Here is a 17,332-nt window from a genome sequence, read left to right on the forward strand (position 1 = left end):
TTTCAGAACTGGTATTCTAATAATTTAGAAAGCTGAAATGCTCTTGGGAGTACAATATTTATATAAACAATCACAACCTTCAAATAGCCATGAGTGGCATTTGATAATCAGTTTCTACACATGCTCAGCACCTTTTAAATACAGAAACTGGCCTGTTCTTTTAGCCAATTTCATCTTGTAAACTTGGTGCAAAAATATACTCAGCTTTAAAATACTTAAAAGTACTAAAGCCGTATTTGGCCAGTTTTGGCGAATCATCTCCCAAAACAGTCACTTTGACTATTTAGCTGTGCAGTCTTCTGGCAATTTAACAAAGTGTCAGAAGTATACCTTTAGAACTTGCTATGGGAAATAGAAATCAGCACCTAGCAAGGGTACAGAATGATTTTTAAAAAGAGAAAATTATGGGATCTATCTTGGAGATATAAATTGGTTCCGGAACTATAAAATAAAGACATGTTCTACCACTTTCCATGTAGATCCATCCCAATACAGAAGAGTTAGAAAAGAACATAAAAACAAAAAAACATCTGGTAGATGTCTGAGTGTTTGTTCATCCTACAACTCCTCCCTCTCCCCAGTAACTACAAAGCTCATCAGCTGTGGTTATTTACTGCTGGAGAAAGTAGTTTGTATTTATCAAGACAGAGGCAAATATTTTCAATTCACTTCTTGGGAAAATTATAAGCAAAATTGCAAAACTATAGCTATTGAGGTGGAAAAAAATTGGTGCTGCCATTGTAAATATTAAGGGTGGGACACACGTCAAATATGCACTATTAAGACGGTTACTATGTCATTAACTGATTCTGTTGAGTTTGTGCCTTAAAACTTTTACACGTTTTATGCTCCTGGGAGCACTGACTAAAGAATGGGAACAGTTAACTAACAATAGGCACATGAACAATGTTACTACGCAGGCAGTCTGCTACATTTCTGCCTAAGAGAATGAGATGGATTAACTAGCAGGCAACCTGCTACTTTTGCGGCTCACCAACTTTCCATGCCAGCAAGCTGCAGCAGCAAGCAAGAGGGACAGAGTTTCTCTCTCTTGTCGACAGGCATGTATACACAGCTACCTACTCAGACGCCTATATACACTGGTGATGCTCAACCTGAGCTGCAGAGGAAGAGATGTCTCTTCCCCAGCATTTTTGAGTGGTGGCACAGATTTCTGACACAGCACAGCAGTGTTACTCACTCTCTCCTCAGGAGGGATGGCTGCCGGGTTTCGCACTGACTTGATACTGCTCAGGAACTAAAAAGAGGAAAACAAAACTTCATGTTAAATGTTTTGAGACAATCATTCATCTGGCTTGGTGAGGAGCTGCCAAGCTGCAGTGGACGAAACCCAGATTACACACATTACTTCATGGCCAGCAAAGACTGGCTGAATGTACAACAGTGGGCTCCCCGTTACAAGTTCAGTACAGGATATGTCTCACTACCATACCAACCTGGAGACAGAGTTCTGAGGCCTAAGCATTAATAGTAAAAGACTGAGATGCCCTGGAGTTGGCGAATATTACTGCTCAATTCTGCCTTACAATCATATCTCTACCTCCTGTACCTGGACATGAAAAGTGCCTCTGGACCTTTAATAATGGCAGGATATTACCTACATGCTCTTGGTCAAATTCCACCTCTTCTAATGGTGTGCCTCACTCAAGGGACCAACGGCCTAAACAGGTGTCCCTCTCCAGGAGGTAGTACAATGGCTAGTGACTGTCTGTGTGTACAGTTCATGAAAAAAATTGAATATCCTTTGCAATGAAATTCATTGCGCCATTGACTCTGCACAGGATGTAGCCGAATTCAAGACAAACGTTTCCTTGCCAACACCATCGCAAACATTCAATGGAGATGGCAGACAGGACTATCAAAATGGCCCTAAAATGAGTGCAGATGTTAACCTGCTTTAGCCTAGATCCTCCTTTCTTTTCCTGAAACAGAAAAACTAACTCCTTTACTGATCAGGAGCAGTAGTAGTAAAGAGGACAGGTTCAAGTTAGTTCCCAGCATCCAGCACCACCTTGCAGCCACTTTGGTCCCCTGGAACGACTTGCTGACTTTACCCACACATGGTAATGTATGGTATGTCTCTCCTGGAGCAAGCACTCAGGCCATGTATCTGGGAAACAGGTTGATACCGCTTTTAATATTAGTTCTCAAATCAGACAATTAAATTGGAGCACAGCTTTCTACCGATTGAGCTCCAACAACCAGAAGCCCGGTTCCCAGGCATCATGAGAGGGTTGTTTGGCTCTTACCTCTGGGGTGGCTTCATTAATGTTACAGACTGTTTCCATTCCTCCTAGTTTCCAGTGCCCATCTTCACTTACAAATACAGATGATAAACAGATGTTGTTATGAGTTACGTTTCCCTAAAATATAAAACAAACAACAGATGTGGGCTATAAGAAGGCATTATATCCTTGTTAACCATAATTAGGTGACCTGGCAATCTGAGTAACAAAAGCTACCAAAAATACACAGATCAGCATTTATACTGCAGGTTCCCTAATGCTTTTTCTAGGCCACACAGCACCTGTTCCACGGACTGGGGGTTTTAAAGGAGCCCAAGGTTAACTTTCCCAGTTCTTTTACTCAAACTGCAAGCTACAAGAGGTCTTCCATGTCTGAGCACAAAGACTGAAAGTTACACTGGCTTCAGATCTGGGATTTGCTACTTTTAATCCTGAACACTTGTCTAAAAAGCACTGCCAGGCCAAAGGACAAAGTCTGATATCTCATGTACCACAGGGGGATAAACAAATACATTACACTGTGAATTCCTGTTTTCAAGCAGCATTTGTTCACAGCTGACAAGTCATGCAATCTCAGGCTGTACAGTCATAATTATCTTCCCCTTACTGGCTCTTCAGTTACATGATTTTATCATTCAGTGTCTCAAAAACAGTAGTGAGACTTCTTTGTATCACCTAAAAGCAGTGTGAAGCACCAGCTGCCAGATGGTGTAAAATACTGTTCTCTGCCACTCTGAGACTGCTATTAGCACCATGTCACAAATGAAGTAAAATGAAAAGTGGGCAGTGAACAAGAAATGTGAGATTTTAAGGTCCAGTACCCCACAATCTTCTATGGAAGCTCACTGATGAAGCCTTCCCTCTCCACACCAAATCCTGGTCCTGCTGGGAGCCCACAGCCTTTGCACATTCTCACCTGTTTTTCTTGGGCACTTACCCTGTCATGGAGGAAGATGAGAGCTAGCAATATGTCATAGATCCCTGCACAGATCTCATCAAAGGAGAGCACCTCCAGGGCCATCTCCAAAGGCTTTACACGCTCTGTAACCAGGTGAATCCCATCTGGTTCCACGGTACAAGACAGGAAGCGCAGAAGGCAAGGGTGGCGCAAGGTTTTCAGGTGCTTCAAAAATGACAGGGAGGAAACAAGTCGGTATATATCCCACATCCTTTATAGGCAGGGGGTTTAATGGAAATTCATCACTTTGACATCTCTTCATGTGCAAGTGCTTAACCACATGACCTTCATGTCCTTTAAAGTGAGTTTTCTGGAGGGAATTATAAATTCCAATCCCACTTCCTACCAGAATATCCACCATTACACACTGCTTTTATTTTGATCCCATTGGAGAATGTTTGTCAAATGAAAATCTTAAGAAACGACACACCCACCTCCAAACGAAACCTGCATTTAGAGCTGTGTGCTCCTGCCATTCAGAAGACTGGCTAAAAGCAGAGATCTTTATCTTTAAACACAACATGAATTAACCTCCTGCCTCATAAGAGGCTTAGAGGACATTCATGTATAGGAGTGGTCACCAATTGGTCAATCCTGGGGCTACTGGCCCATTCCTGAAACGAGCCAGCACGGCCCCATGTGTATGGAGGTGGGGGGTAGAAATCTCGGCATATTGCTCCTACCGACAAGCAACACCCTGCAGCTCCTGTTGGCCAGGAATGGGGAACTGCGTCCAATGGGAGCTGAGGGGGCAGTGCTGGCAAAGAGGGGCAGTGCCTTGGCCCATCTGGGGATGATGTAGGTCCAGAGAAGGCAGCGAACCTGCCTCAACTCAGCCTCACTGGCCACTGACCTGGAGCCACCCACTATAAGTGCCAAACATCAGAAGGCCACTCTCCAATCCCCAGTCCCCTCCCACAGCAAGCACCCCATACTCCATCCTACATTTCAAACCCCCTGCACACCTGCCTTAGCCTGACCCCTCTCCCAGAGTCAGAAACCCTGAACCCCAGCCCCTTGCCCAGGCCTGACAACACCCCACCCCTGCCCTCCACCCCCGCCAAAGCCAGAAGCCTGTTGTTCTGTAAGGCCACGTTCTCTACCTTGGCAGCTTTATTAACTGTGTCTTCATTCTCTGTTTTATACACAAAGACTGAGGCAAGCTTGCCATCTTGCAGTGCAGCTGGGTAAATGGCGAGTCCAGTCGGTAACGTATATGGTGGCTCTTCCAGTTTGTAGCTTTTTAAAGCACTGTTCTCCGAGCCCATCACTTGCAGAATTAGACTGTTGGGGAAACTCTCTCAGTGTCAAACAGGACTAAGGGTGAAGGGAGGTTTCTCAGAGGCAACTGAATTTCAACAGGCACTCTCCAATTTATTCTTCATAACATTTTCTGAAAAGTGTGAAACAAAACATCACAAAAACCCTCATCTTGTTGATTTCTTTGATTCAACAGTTGTCTCTCTGGAGTTTCAGTAGATGAAAATCTAAAAGTCATTTATTTTGTAATGGTAATAAGGGCTTGGACAGATCTAGAGATATGCGACTTTAGCTGTGAAACAACTCACTGTAAACTATGTCACAAGATACCATTAATACACTTCAGTCTTGACCTACAAGACAATTCAGTCTCCATACCCACTCGATCCTTGGCGTCTCTGCCAAAAAGGTGGCTCCTCTGGTAATGATCTGTCATGTGGATATCTGCCCACTGGATCTTCACCAAAGGCAACTACTGACGTAGCTCAAAGCCATCTGACAGTCATGACTTTTGGTCCCCACTGATCTAAACCTGATGTAAGGCGAAAAAGAAATCAGGAATCTCAAGGTGAGAGGCTCCTCTTTCCATTACTAAATCCCCTTAGCCATCTATCTCCCTAAAATGAAACATTTCATATGGTAAAACTACAATGAAAATTAAATGGACTCAGAATGGTCTGCTACTACCCTTCTGATGCAGTACTGGCAAATGAAAGAGTTCCTTAATCCTTCTAGTGTTGCCTTATATACTTGGCATATCAAGCAAACTTCACCTCCACAGCTGCTCAGCTGTAGCAGGTGCATCATCACGAAAGTGTTGACAGAACGGCAGTTGCAGTAGACACCAGAACTGAACAACTGACTGGCCACAACTTTTAGTTTTGATCACCAGCAGCCCAATTCTCCTTTTTTTGTATTTGTAGTTCACTCTGAAAAGCTTGAGAATTGAACTTATTTTATTCCTTACTGTCTCTCTCCATCTGGCAAATGTTAGGTTTGTTTGCCTGCCAACCCTTCTCCCCAGCGCTGTGTTTACAGGGGAGTTAACATGAATTTTTCTTTACTTTCTTGCTTGTGAATCAACTCCAGAACATACCAGTGTAACACACATAATATTCTTTTGTTGGCGCAAACCTTTTAAGAGCATTGGTAGGCTAGGAATGTGATCTATAATCACTTTGTTGCTGGCAGGCTATGAGCAAACCTTTCTCCCTGATACACACAGAACATTGACTGGTCTTTCTTAAACGATCAAAAACTAACATATGTAGAAATGAAGCCTAAAGAAAGGAAAATCTTCTAATCTTTGAGTGCATTTGCTGAGCACTGTGGGGATCAGAAAGGAATGTGTGTCCCATCTCATATAGTATTTTGCTCAGCTAGATTTACTGCATGATAGTAGTTTTCACCTTCTTCTAAAGCACAAGGCACAGACTAGTACTGAAAGGAATACATAGACTTCTTGACCTCTTGTTCTGATTTTTACAAGGAAAAGCTTCCATTCTAGCTTCTCTCTAGGTTCTTCTCCTTTCCCAGAGGTCATTAGTCTGGATACGTTTGGGAATTCTTTTCTGCTATTCTTGGTTTTCTTCTTATTTGTTGCTTCTATCAAAAATGATTAGCTAACTTGCTGTCTTGAAAAATATGGCGCATTACAGTTTAAATGTCTCCAATTAAATGGACACATTTTTATTATGCAATAAATCAGATGTGCAATCCAGATAAAGCGCGTGAATTTTGGTAATGAACCCTTTCTTCAAAAAAGAGGATGTATCCAAGAAAGAAAGAGCATCAACTGCAACAGAGGCCACTCACAATATTGAGGCATTGATTTTACACAAGTCTTACATAAACACCCTCTCACCTTTTTTGGTTGGCTAGCAATGAACAATGGAGAGATGGCTGTTCTATAATTAACAGATTCTCAGAATCCTGCAGATGCTTCCAGGTGGGATGTATCTATTTTCATGAAGGTCAGATGTAGGGACTAAATTGTTAGTGTTTCTCTGAAAAGCACAGCTCCCCATCTGTCTGACACACAACCTACAATCTTGTGAAAACTAAATGGATGTAGGATGGCATGAGGGAGATGAACAAGTCGTCTTGTGGCACCTTATAGACTAACAGATATTTTGGAGCATAAGCTTTCGTGGGCAAAGACCCGCTTCATCAGATGCATGAGTGAGGGGGTGATTTGAGGGAGGTATTTAAAGAGTGAGGTCCCAGTAAGAGGGAGGGCCAGAGCTGACAAGGTCTATTCAGCAAGGTGGAAATGGCCCAGTATCAATAGTACTTATCAAAAGAGGAAAAAACAAGTTAGATCAGACAGGGGGATGTGAGCCTTTGTCAGAGTCTAATAGGGAGATAGTAATGCCCAGTGCAGAGAAGCTGGTTTTGTAAGCTGCGAGCCACTCCCAGTCTCTATGACGCTTCGTATGCAAAAGGGAACCAAATTTCAGACTTAGGTTTATGTTTGGCATTAAAGACAGTAAAGCACATTATATGGAAACAAGAGAGTAGTACACACAGGAAACAAGTTTGTGGCCCAGCTAGTGGCAGTCCATGCAACCACTGCAGAGTCCTCCCATAACTGATGTCTTAACAAAAACATTTACCTTTTCAAGGACAGTTGACTTACACATTATTTATTTCAAAAAACAGTGTTGGTTCCAGAGCAACCTTTGAGATCGTATGGTGGTGGATATCAGCTGATCTTCATAAAAACTGGCCAGTTCCCCATAAAAAAAGTCTATACTGTCTATACACTTACATCTGTGTAGCTCATGTGCAGCTTTGCCATTTAAGAGTATTGCAGACATTTCAATTTCATGCTGATAAACCCCACACTTGGACATAAAAGAGGAACACAAACATTTCTTTTTCAAGCACTAAAGAAACTTCTTGTTTGAGTCTGTTACCACAAAAACCTGTGGCTAGCCAGTTGTGTGTTCATCCTTCAGAGGTAAATCAAGAACCACTTAGAGTACTCTGGACTTTCTAGCTTTGTGGTAAAAGGGAAATACCCAGTGAATCCAGCTTCTTGAACACCTTGCTTTTAGACAGATCTCATTTTATTACAAATCCCTCCAGCCAACTGTCTCCTGACAGCTGACACAATAGGCCATATGTACTTCCCGTCACTTCCACCACAGGCTGTCGCTCTTCTCTCAGCTGACTCAACACCAAGGTCCTTTCATAGGTTGGACTTGTACAAAAGCACTTGGCATAGAGATTTAGGGTGCAAAAAAAAAAAAAAAGTCCCGTGTAAAGATCAACTCCTTTTACCCAAGCAAAAAGCACTTGTGTAACTCAGCATTCTACAAGCTGAATGAGTGGAAAAAAACAGGATATTTAATAACTTGGTTTCACTGAGCAGTTTACCATAGAAAGAGACTACCATTTTCAACCAAACAATTCAAACAAGAAATAGTGACAAAGAAAACTATATCAATTTTTGTGCACATTACACCACAGAGAGAATTGTCTGATGGAACACTCTCTCATACCCAAAGATAAGGATACTGAAATAGTAGCTACTCAACCTATTTCTGCTAAAGCTTCCCAGACCCCTTTGAGGGAATGGGTGCCCCTTCACATCACTATAACACACCCTAGCAAAACTACCACCTCTTCATTTTCTTCTGTCCATTGACTCGTTCTGTCCCTTTTCCATCTTTTTTCCCTGTTCGCCTCTTTTCCTCGCTCTCTGCCTTTCCATTTTCACCAGAAGGCAATATAATCCTTGTGACTGAAGGCCAACTTACAGTTCCATGGAGGTTGGCATAATGCCCTCTTGTGGAGGAGCCAAATAAAGAGTAAGCTGCTGCCTGAGTCTGTAGCCCTGTATACATGAACTACAGCCACATGCCAAGATGCATGCAGTGCTGCCCTGGGAGCAGATGAGGAAGGAGTCATGCAACAACTTTACCTCCGCTCATCCAACATTATGCAACCTTTCACTCATCCCATCTTCCACTCTGCTATCTCTTAAACTGGTCTGATGCACTGCCCAGGGAAGCAATCAAGCCAATGCCAGTGAGTGCAGAATAAAATGAATTTCTAAATTTCTCTCTCCCTACAAGGGCCAAACTGACATCCTGCAGTCATAGGCAGAGCTCACCAATAACCCCACAATGAAATAGAGCACGTGAACAATGGAAAATGGCACCTTTTGGCAAGGAAGCAGACTTCTATTTCAGCCTTTCTTGAGGACAGCTGGAACTTTGGAGGTTAGGGGATGGAAAAGATTTGTTTAAAAGTTATGGAAGATACTCTGAAAGCCTCATGCCTGACCCATTAGCTAGTTTCAAACTACACATTATTTATTGACGAGTCTCCCATAACAATTCCAGCATACCGAGTGAATGTATGCAAGGGAAGCTTTGTTCCCCAGGCTGGATTTTCGGTAGCAGGAGATCAAATATCTCTGTTGCAGAGTTATAAATATCTTGAGTCATCCAAGGGCTTGGTGAAATCAAGGGGAGTTGTATCACAGTCCAAGCATATGTGCCCCCACAAAGCACAAAAACCACACAGGGTGACTGTGTTGCAATGTCATATATGCACTAGAAATAAATTCCTTTTTAGACACCCCCAGCTGGAAATAAACACTGAGACCCCTTGAAAAAGTGCTTCACGCCCAGCAGGTGCCCTTGGAAAGGTCAATGCACCTGGCTCCCATGGTCTTGCTCCAGTGCCATCACAGGGACAGGGGGCGGTATTCCACTTGGTGTCCCAAAGTCATCTGATAGACCCATGGGCGCTGGCAGGCTGCCACTGAGGTAACCTGGGGAGAGGTTACTTAACTCCACTCTGGGGACAGCCAGCCAAGCTGCAGAGAGAACTGCTAGCCCTGAGCCAGGAACGGATCCACTTCCTAACACCCACAACCCTATCTCTCCCACTGACAACCCCTGTTACTCCCCCCATAGTACCCCTGCTTGACCCTACACCCGTTCCCCTTGCCTGCCCCACTGATAACCCGATTCCTCCCACATCACCCCTTCCACCATACCAATAACTCTGCCTCCGCTTCCACCTTCAATCTGCCCCCATTCCCCCTGCCAGTTACACCGATAACCGCTGCCTCTCCTTCTACCCCACACAACTCCTCCCTGGTATCCCTGGAGGCCCCACAGACAAACCCTGCTCTTGATGGCTGTCCCCTCACCCCCAAACTAACTCTCCCCATTGCCCCCCTCAATAACCCTGCCTCTGCTCCCACAGCACCCCCTTTATTCTGTTCCCATTCCCCCTGCCGGCTACACCAATAACCATCTCCCCTCACCTCCACACCACCCCTCGCCACTGCCCCCACCTGCCCCACTGATAACCCCACCTCCCCCATCCACACCACCCCTCCTGCCCCACTGATAACTCCGCCTCCCCCCACCTCCCCACCACCCCTCCCCACTGCCCCCAGCTGCCCCCGATAACCCCACCTCCGCCCTCCCCATTGCCCCTGCCTGCCTCACTGATGCCCCCGCCTCCCCACCACCCCTCCCCACTGCCCCGCCTTCCCCACTGACAACCCCACCTCCACATCGCCCCTCCCCATTGCCCTCTTACCCCACTGATAACCGCACCTCCCCCCACCTCGCCCCACTGCCCTCTCTTGCCCCACTGATAACCGCACCTCCCCCCACTGCCCTCTCTTGCCCCACTGATAACCCCACCTCGCCACCCCACTGCCCTCTCTTGCCCCACTGGTAACCCCGCCTCCCCCCACACCACCCCTCCCCACTGCCCCCGCCTGCCCCACTGCCCCGCCTCACAGAACTCCCTTAACACTGTCCCATCATCCCCCTCCCGCTTCACCAATAACCGCCCCCCTCACGGGCCCGGGGAGCCGCCTCACCTGCCTGCCCCGCTCCGCGGGGGGGGGGAGGGGTCGGGGCTCGAGTCTCCGCGCCGGCCTCACCCACTGCTCCCACAACGCCGCCGCCGCCTCCCCGACTTCCGGTTCCCGCGCCGCACCACAGAGTCACCCCGCCGCCGGCTAGAACGCCTCCCGGAAGGACAGCGCGAGGCGGCGGCCATCTTGGATCGGGTGAGGCTGCGGCCGGAGCGCCGCCGGCGCCTGAGGCTGGCGGCGGCCATCTTGGATAGGGGCAGGGAGTTGCCTGGGGCCTGCTCCAGAGCTGGGCGAGGGGGCACGAAGAGAGATTGTGTTTTACACGGTCATGCGCTACCCGTCGGGCGAGCCCGGGGCGCTCTGCGTTGTGTAGACATCCAATGGCCCCCACACTCTGCAAATCAACCCTCTTCGCCGACGAACAGCGCCGTTCACCCTGGCCCGTCACACGCCTTTCGGTCACAATCGCGCGGCGCGTTCCTGCTGCCACGACAGCCCTGGCCTACGCGCCAGGGTGTGGGGAAATCGGAATTCATCCCCGCCTGGGGTCCGAGTTCAGGGTGCGCGTAGGGCCCGGGAGGCACCGGGTGCGCGTGGGGCCTGGCTAAATAAATATTTCTGTTGCAGGGCTGTGCACAAGTCCCAGGCGAGGTCGGAGCCTCTGTGTTCTAGAGCACGGAGCAAACGCAGACGAGAGGCCCACGAGGATTCTGTGCTGCGATGGACCCAGAAGGGCGTGGGGCGGAGCTGAGGAGTCTGTGATCATGTGTGGGTAGTCGTGGTATTTGGCCGGTGTGGCGCCTGAGCGTGGGTGGGAATCATAGCACAACTGGAGCCTTCCTGGTGTTGATATTGATATGGAGTGAAGTTGAGCGACTCTAAGGACAGGTCTAAGTTAACATTTTTGGAAGCAGATGTAAGGCCCCTAAGGTTCATTAGAGAAAAGAGTATTGTCCTATGGTAGGGTTTGTTTAGTGAGTAGAGCTATATTAGCAAATCTTTCTAGGGTAGATTCAGCTTAGAGCAGTAAAGGAATGCTTTTATCAGTTCCCCAAATAAGAAAGCTGTACCAACAAAAGGATTTTTGACAGTATAACTTCATCTATGCTAGGCTTTGTGCCAGCATAGAAATGGGAAAGTATCACACCCTTAAGCAATGTTAATATATTGGCAAAAGTTTCAGGTGTAGATGGGCATAAAAACTCTGTTTCTACAGAAGTGGCCAGATGAAACGGGGGCATTTATTTTAGGAGCATGAGGCACAGATCTTGCGAGAAGGATGTTCTTGAGCCACACATTTATTGAAGGGATATTGGTACAGGAAAGCAAATGGCCACTAGTCTCAGGTTTGATATGTCTGACAATTAAAGAACAGTTCAGTGTCCTGTCATTTATATAAGCAGAGCTTCTTGGGAAGTGTGGATTGCTATGAACCAGCTGTGTTCCACGTTCATTTATTTACCTGCTATCAGCGAATAATGATGCAGCCTCCTGCAGTATGATTGCTTGCCAAGATTCCGTTCACAATAATCTAGATTTTACAGCTCAATGCAACACTCAAACCAAACATAATGCCCCATGTTTAGTCCATTCAATTCAGTGAGACTTTACTGGGTTGACAAGGTCTGCCTGTGAGTGTTACCACAGTGTAAAGAAGATGCAGAGCCCTCATTTCTGTGTTAGAGGTAGCGGAGAGCCATCCAGGAGAGGGTTATAGATTGTTGGAGGTTTGATCCTCGGGTTTCCATGTCTAATTAGCTGGCAGGTTGCTACCTAGGTCAATGGCATCTCTCTTTTCTCACAAGGCCAGAAGTAGTTGTTCAGTGTAGCTTTTTGATGGGACACCTTTTGATTCCTGATAACTCTAGGAAGTCCCTTTTCAGGTATATTTCAGACACTGGTGCAGATAGTGCCTCCTAGTTCAATTTTTTTTTGCCTCTCATTGGTTGCATTATCAGTCTTCTGTGGGTACAGATAGCAAGTTAGTTGAGGCCACTAGATGGCATGTGTTTTCAGAAGCTATATGAAAAAGAATAAATTTCTCACATAGGTCAGAACTGACCATTATGGTCATTTAGTCTGACCTGCGTAACAAGCCATACAACCTCACCAGCAATTTCAGCATCATGCCCATATGGTCTATTTGGATTAGAACATCCCTTTATGAAAGTCTAACAATCTTGATTTTAACACTTGAAGTGGTGAAGACTCTACCACATCCCTAGGTAGGTTCTTCCAGTGCTTAATTACCCTCTTCGTTCAAATTTGCACCATTTTTCCAGTTTGAATTGTCTAGTTTCATTTTCCAGCCATGGGATCTCATTACCCTTTTCTCAGTAAAGAGCCCTCTGTTATCAAAAAAATGTCTTCTCCACATAGGTGCTTGTACACCACAACCAAACTTCTGCAATTTTTGTTTTGTTCCATCAGATGTAATTCAAAGGAATAGGAAATTCATTGTCGTGATTTGAACTGTACCCAGTAGAAGACAACAGAAGTTGCAGGGACCTTTAACAGAAGTGGCTTATCTGCTTGCATGCAATGCGCGTGCAGCATTCAGCCTTCTGCTTGGGTTTCTAATCAAATTCTGGCTTGGATCACGTGCTGTAGATCACCGGTGTACAAAGTTTGAACAATGATTTATATTCTGTGGTTATTTTCCCACTGCTCTCTGAATTAGAGTCATGAGCAAAAGGGGTTCCCTACAGGGACTACTCTGACTACAGCTGCCTGGGACAATGAATGAAAATCTGAGCAGTGCTATATCCCTGTGCAGCAGGTTGCAATGCCACTCATTCAAATTTGAGTGAATGGCATTGTCACCTGGTATTTGCCCTCTCCACTCCACTCCTACATATTATCATGCACTCCAAGAAAGCCCAAGACCACGCCCAGCAGGGAACGCGTTGCCTAGAGAGGTGGTGGATTCTCCATCCCTAGAGGTTTTTAAGTCCCAGCTTGACAAAGTCCTGGCTGGGATGACTTAGTGGGGGTTGATCCTGCTTTGGGCAGGGGGCTGGACTGGATGACCTCCTGAGGTCCCTTCCAGCCCTATGATTCCATAATCCTCTATTCTAGAAGGTAGAAAGGCAGCATACTGAAGTTTTGCCTTGGTGGCAAATTGTTGAGTGGCCTCTACTCTCTTGTCTAAATTCTCCTCTCGTCCATGTGAAAGCCAGTTTTGCCCCTGTCACTTACAGGGTTGGGGAATAAGTGTCTCCCGTCCCAATGATAGATACAAGCTTCCTTCAACTAACTGCCTTTAGTGAGCCATATTTCCTTCGCTAGCTTGCTTGTCACAGCTGCGTGTGTTCATTTTCCCACAGAGGCACTGTGGAGTGACAGGGAGTCCAGCAACAGCTGATAGGCTAGTCTAAAACAGTGAATGGGTGAAAACTATAAGTTTGAGGGAGGTGATCTGTGTGTGAAAGTTTTCCCTCAATCTGCATTTTCTTTTGTGACGACTGGTTTATCATAAGGAGGTATTTTCAATACCATTAAAACTAACTGAGCTCTGTGTCTCATAGTAAAAGACTCAGGGAGAGATTTAATATGAGTGTTTTGAAAAGAATGAACATTGAAAGGAATTTCTATGGTACAATGGGAGGTCTTGGTTTTTTACATTTAAAATGTTATCCCTGTTCCTTACTGCATGGGGGCTTTAGGATGTGGTTTTCTCTGTCATTATGACCTTAGAAGATAGTATAAATCACAGTATACGACCAATACCCCCATCTCTCAGGACTCCTCTAGATGAGGAATTCAAGGATGTTAGCTTCTATAACTAAGATATTCAAAACTACACTAACAGCTGTATTTAAAGTGACCAGTTGAATATGCCAGAGTATACTCCCCCTTGTCTGTGCTAGTCTTTGAGAATGTTTGTTGGCAACAAGCCTTATAGCCTATTTCAGACAAAAGCTTTCTGTCTGTGCCCAGAATTCAGGTGCCACCATTGCTGGGAAACAGACCCAAGGCTGAGAGTCTCCAAGATATTTATGTGCCTAACTCCCTTTGTACTGGTCTATGAATGAGCGTGCCATGAATAAAAAAGCTAGCTTATGGGCCCAACTCCCCAGTTTCCCATTCACCTCCGTAGGTGATCTGCTGTGGGTTGAGTAGACTATGATGTCATGCATGTTTACATTGCCCACAGACCATAATTAACACAGGATTTAGTCTCCCCATCTCCAGAATGATTTTGACACCCCTGCCTTGGAGAACAGAGCAGCATAGCTGTTTTTCATCCTGGCCAGCAAGCTCAGTCCTCAGGCAAATAAATTTTACCAAGACCCGCTTATGGATAATGATTCCTTTCCCTCAGCTGCACTTAGCCAAAAGTTGTGAACATTTAGTTCTTTCATCCTTGTCTCATAAAATTTCCAGTATTTGATATTAAAATGCAGCCAGAGATTTTCCAATGCTGTTTATTTTGGGACTGATCAGATGTAGTACAATTACAGGCATGCACCAGGCCTAGCTACAGTTCTTGTTAATCTGAAGCTCCCAATTAAATGCAGTTTTAGTTTACCCAGTGCTATGCTAGGCCTTAAAGAACCCACTCGTACCTGTTTTCAAAGCCATTTCAAAAGGCAGGATAAGTGCTTTGAAATATTTAATGCTAGTTCTCTGAAGATCTTTTAAAGCACAGATGTGAATGCAGAGCTCCCCATATGAAAAGCCCGGGTGTGTGCAGTTCCAGGAGTTTCCTACCAGCTGTAACCATGCCTACATTTGGGATATGGCAGGCAGATGTGGCATAGCCTCCATGCACACAAGCAAGGGCCCAGGTCAGTAAGAGGGATCTAGAAAGGGGCAGTATTGCAAACAAAAAGGCACTAAGAGATTAGTAAAATTTTTTAAAGCTCACTTTAGAAATGCACAACAGATTTACAGGATTAAAAACCAATTTTCGTTGTAGCAGCAGCAATGCTCGTAACCGTACCATCTCCAAGAATAGTGTTTGAGGATGCATGTGGAAGGAAGGCTTTTTCTGGAAGCGTGGCTTGCTTTAAAGCCCCATCCAGTCTCTCTCGCCCACAAATGCACAGAACGCAATGTAAATGTAAACTGTAAATGGCCTCATGAAGTTTTAAAAGATCACACAGGTTTTTCAGCCAATCTATTTTAGGGGACATTTTCAGAGGTACATATGGCAATTAGATGTCTAACTCCCTTTCTGTCCTTGTGCCTAATGATTTAGAAGCTTGAGTCTCATTTTCAGAAAGGATTTAGGCACTTATGAACCTAAATTCTATTCACTTTTAAAAAATGAGACTTGAACTTTTGAAACAGTTAGGTGTTGCAACACTAAAGGTAGCAACATTTAAATAACTTTGCAAATCTGGGCTTAGGAAAACAATTGTACAGCAGCATGCACGTGTCTTTCCTGTGGAGACCCCTCTTGGCCCTGTAACTGATAGTCAACAGTTGGCAGTCTGTGCACACACACAAGTTAAGCACGTTTTCAAGCTAATGGGCTGGTTCTCAGTTTTGGGGATGGGGCAAAATTGGGACGGGCAGCTTAAAACCAAGCTCAGGCTTAGGTCCATCATAAGCTATACTGTATGTTGTTCTTACACAGCACAGCTTCATACGCAAAGGGTAGATGAACTACTAGAACTCTGAAGCATGCTTTTAAAATATGGTTTCTAACTGTGGTCCTTTAGATGGTGGAGATAGCTCATGTGTAGTGGTCTGAAATGGTTTCATGCCCAAGATGAATGAATCAGCCCCTACCCTTCAGTAGCACAGTGCCCTACCTTCTGGGCTGCTGGACTGTTTGAATCCAGTGCTGTATTTCTGTAACAGTGTGCCAGGGTCTAGGCATTGGATACCCAGCACTGGGCATTTCCAGGGGATGGCTTACTCAAGTACTCACGCATCCCTTAAAATGCTCCCCAAAAGGCATTTACAAAAATCCCTCATAAACCACAAAGAAACATGAGCTCAGGCATTCACCAGCACTGACTGCTAGGTTTTTCTTTTTAATAGAAATTAAATTAAATTGCTTAATATACATAATGCAATGTTTACTTTCCAGTCTAGTAGCTTTTCAATGTTTGCCTTCAAGTCACAGGGCAAACACTGTACAATAATAATAGAGAGAAACCAAGGGGTGAACACAGTCAATGTTTGAAAAGCTAGAACAAAAAGGGTTAAGGTTTATCTAGAGCTAGACATATAAAGGACATATCTCACACAGACCCATTCCAGTATAATCATGCATTACCAGGGAGTCCTCTAAAGTCAGCTACATACAACTGGTTTCTAGTAGAGCAGGAAGACAGCACGCTAAAGTACACAGAGGGAGGTCCTATCGAGCCCCATAGCCATAGAAGAAAGGTTCATCAGGACGGTATCCATATGCAGTCGCAGGGCGGCCAGGAGTACCAGCTGGCTGACCAAACCCATCCACTCCAATGCTGGGGAGAAAAAAATAGAGAGAGAAATTGGTATTGACGCTTGTCTTCACATAGAGAAAGTACGTTCCAGGCCCGGGACACTCAAACTTGTTCCATACAGCAGACCACATTGAGATACTATCTAGAGCAACACCCCTCTTTGGGCCCAAGATTCTGCAGACCTTCTCCTCTCCCAATCACGATGACATAACACCTCCATGGAGATTATGGCAGCTCCAGAAAAGGAAAGGTAACACTAGGAAAACATTTGGTTTGTTGGAATCTTCTAATAAATGTTCTGACTTGCATCATGTCACTAGCCAACATTCTGCAGACTACACTTTTGGAACTTCTGGTCCTGTGGGAAGTACAAGGGATTGTGATGGGATTCCTAGATCCTGTTGTACGATTAATTCAGTAGAAAGTCACTTCACTGTAACTCAGTTTTCTTGTCTACAAAAGGAAGATAACACTTCCCTGTCGGAGAGGATTTTAATGTATTGCCGTAATCCAACATTGTTAGAAAGCTGCTATTGATGCAAAGCCCTTTACAAACTGTATACAAGAGTAAAATAGCCAACTTATCTTC

At 45.1% G+C, this 17,332-nt stretch overlaps 2 protein-coding genes across 9 annotated transcripts in view; both read right to left on the reverse strand.

Annotated features, from left to right (window-relative positions):
* The window catches only part of SCYL3 (SCY1 like pseudokinase 3), a 29,077-nt gene extending 18,636 nt beyond the window's left edge, over positions 1–10,441 (reverse strand). Inside the window, exons 1-6 of one of the 4 annotated variants that reach the window (XM_075002371.1) lie at positions 10,343–10,411; positions 4,864–5,017; positions 4,329–4,618; positions 3,205–3,390; positions 2,271–2,384; positions 1,202–1,258 (exon numbers count right to left, since the gene is read on the reverse strand). In XM_075002371.1, the coding sequence (XP_074858472.1) occupies positions 1,202–1,258; positions 2,271–2,384; positions 3,205–3,390; positions 4,329–4,493 (522 nt within the window). In that variant the 5' untranslated portion in view covers positions 4,494–4,618; positions 4,864–5,017; positions 10,343–10,411. Of the gene's footprint in view, positions 1–1,201; positions 1,259–2,270; positions 2,385–3,204; positions 3,391–4,328; positions 4,619–4,863; positions 5,285–10,342 lie in introns of those variants that run through there. The other 3 variants (XM_075002368.1, XM_075002372.1, XM_075002369.1) reach the window with 3 other exon arrangements.
* A 4,392-nt stretch (positions 10,442–14,833) lies between these two features.
* Positions 14,834–17,332, reverse strand: part of KIFAP3 (kinesin associated protein 3) — a 109,410-nt gene continuing 106,911 nt past the window's right edge. For all 5 annotated transcript variants that reach the window (XM_075003023.1, XM_075003022.1, XM_075003018.1 and 2 more), the window contains one exon: positions 14,834–16,764. In XM_075003023.1, the coding sequence (XP_074859124.1) occupies positions 16,690–16,764 (75 nt within the window). In that variant the 3' untranslated portion in view covers positions 14,834–16,689. The remainder of the gene's footprint in view (positions 16,765–17,332) is intronic.

The sequence above is a fragment of the Carettochelys insculpta genome, chromosome 9 (assembly GCF_033958435.1).
Source record: "Carettochelys insculpta isolate YL-2023 chromosome 9, ASM3395843v1, whole genome shotgun sequence".
Lineage (NCBI taxonomy): Eukaryota > Metazoa > Chordata > Testudines > Carettochelyidae > Carettochelys > Carettochelys insculpta.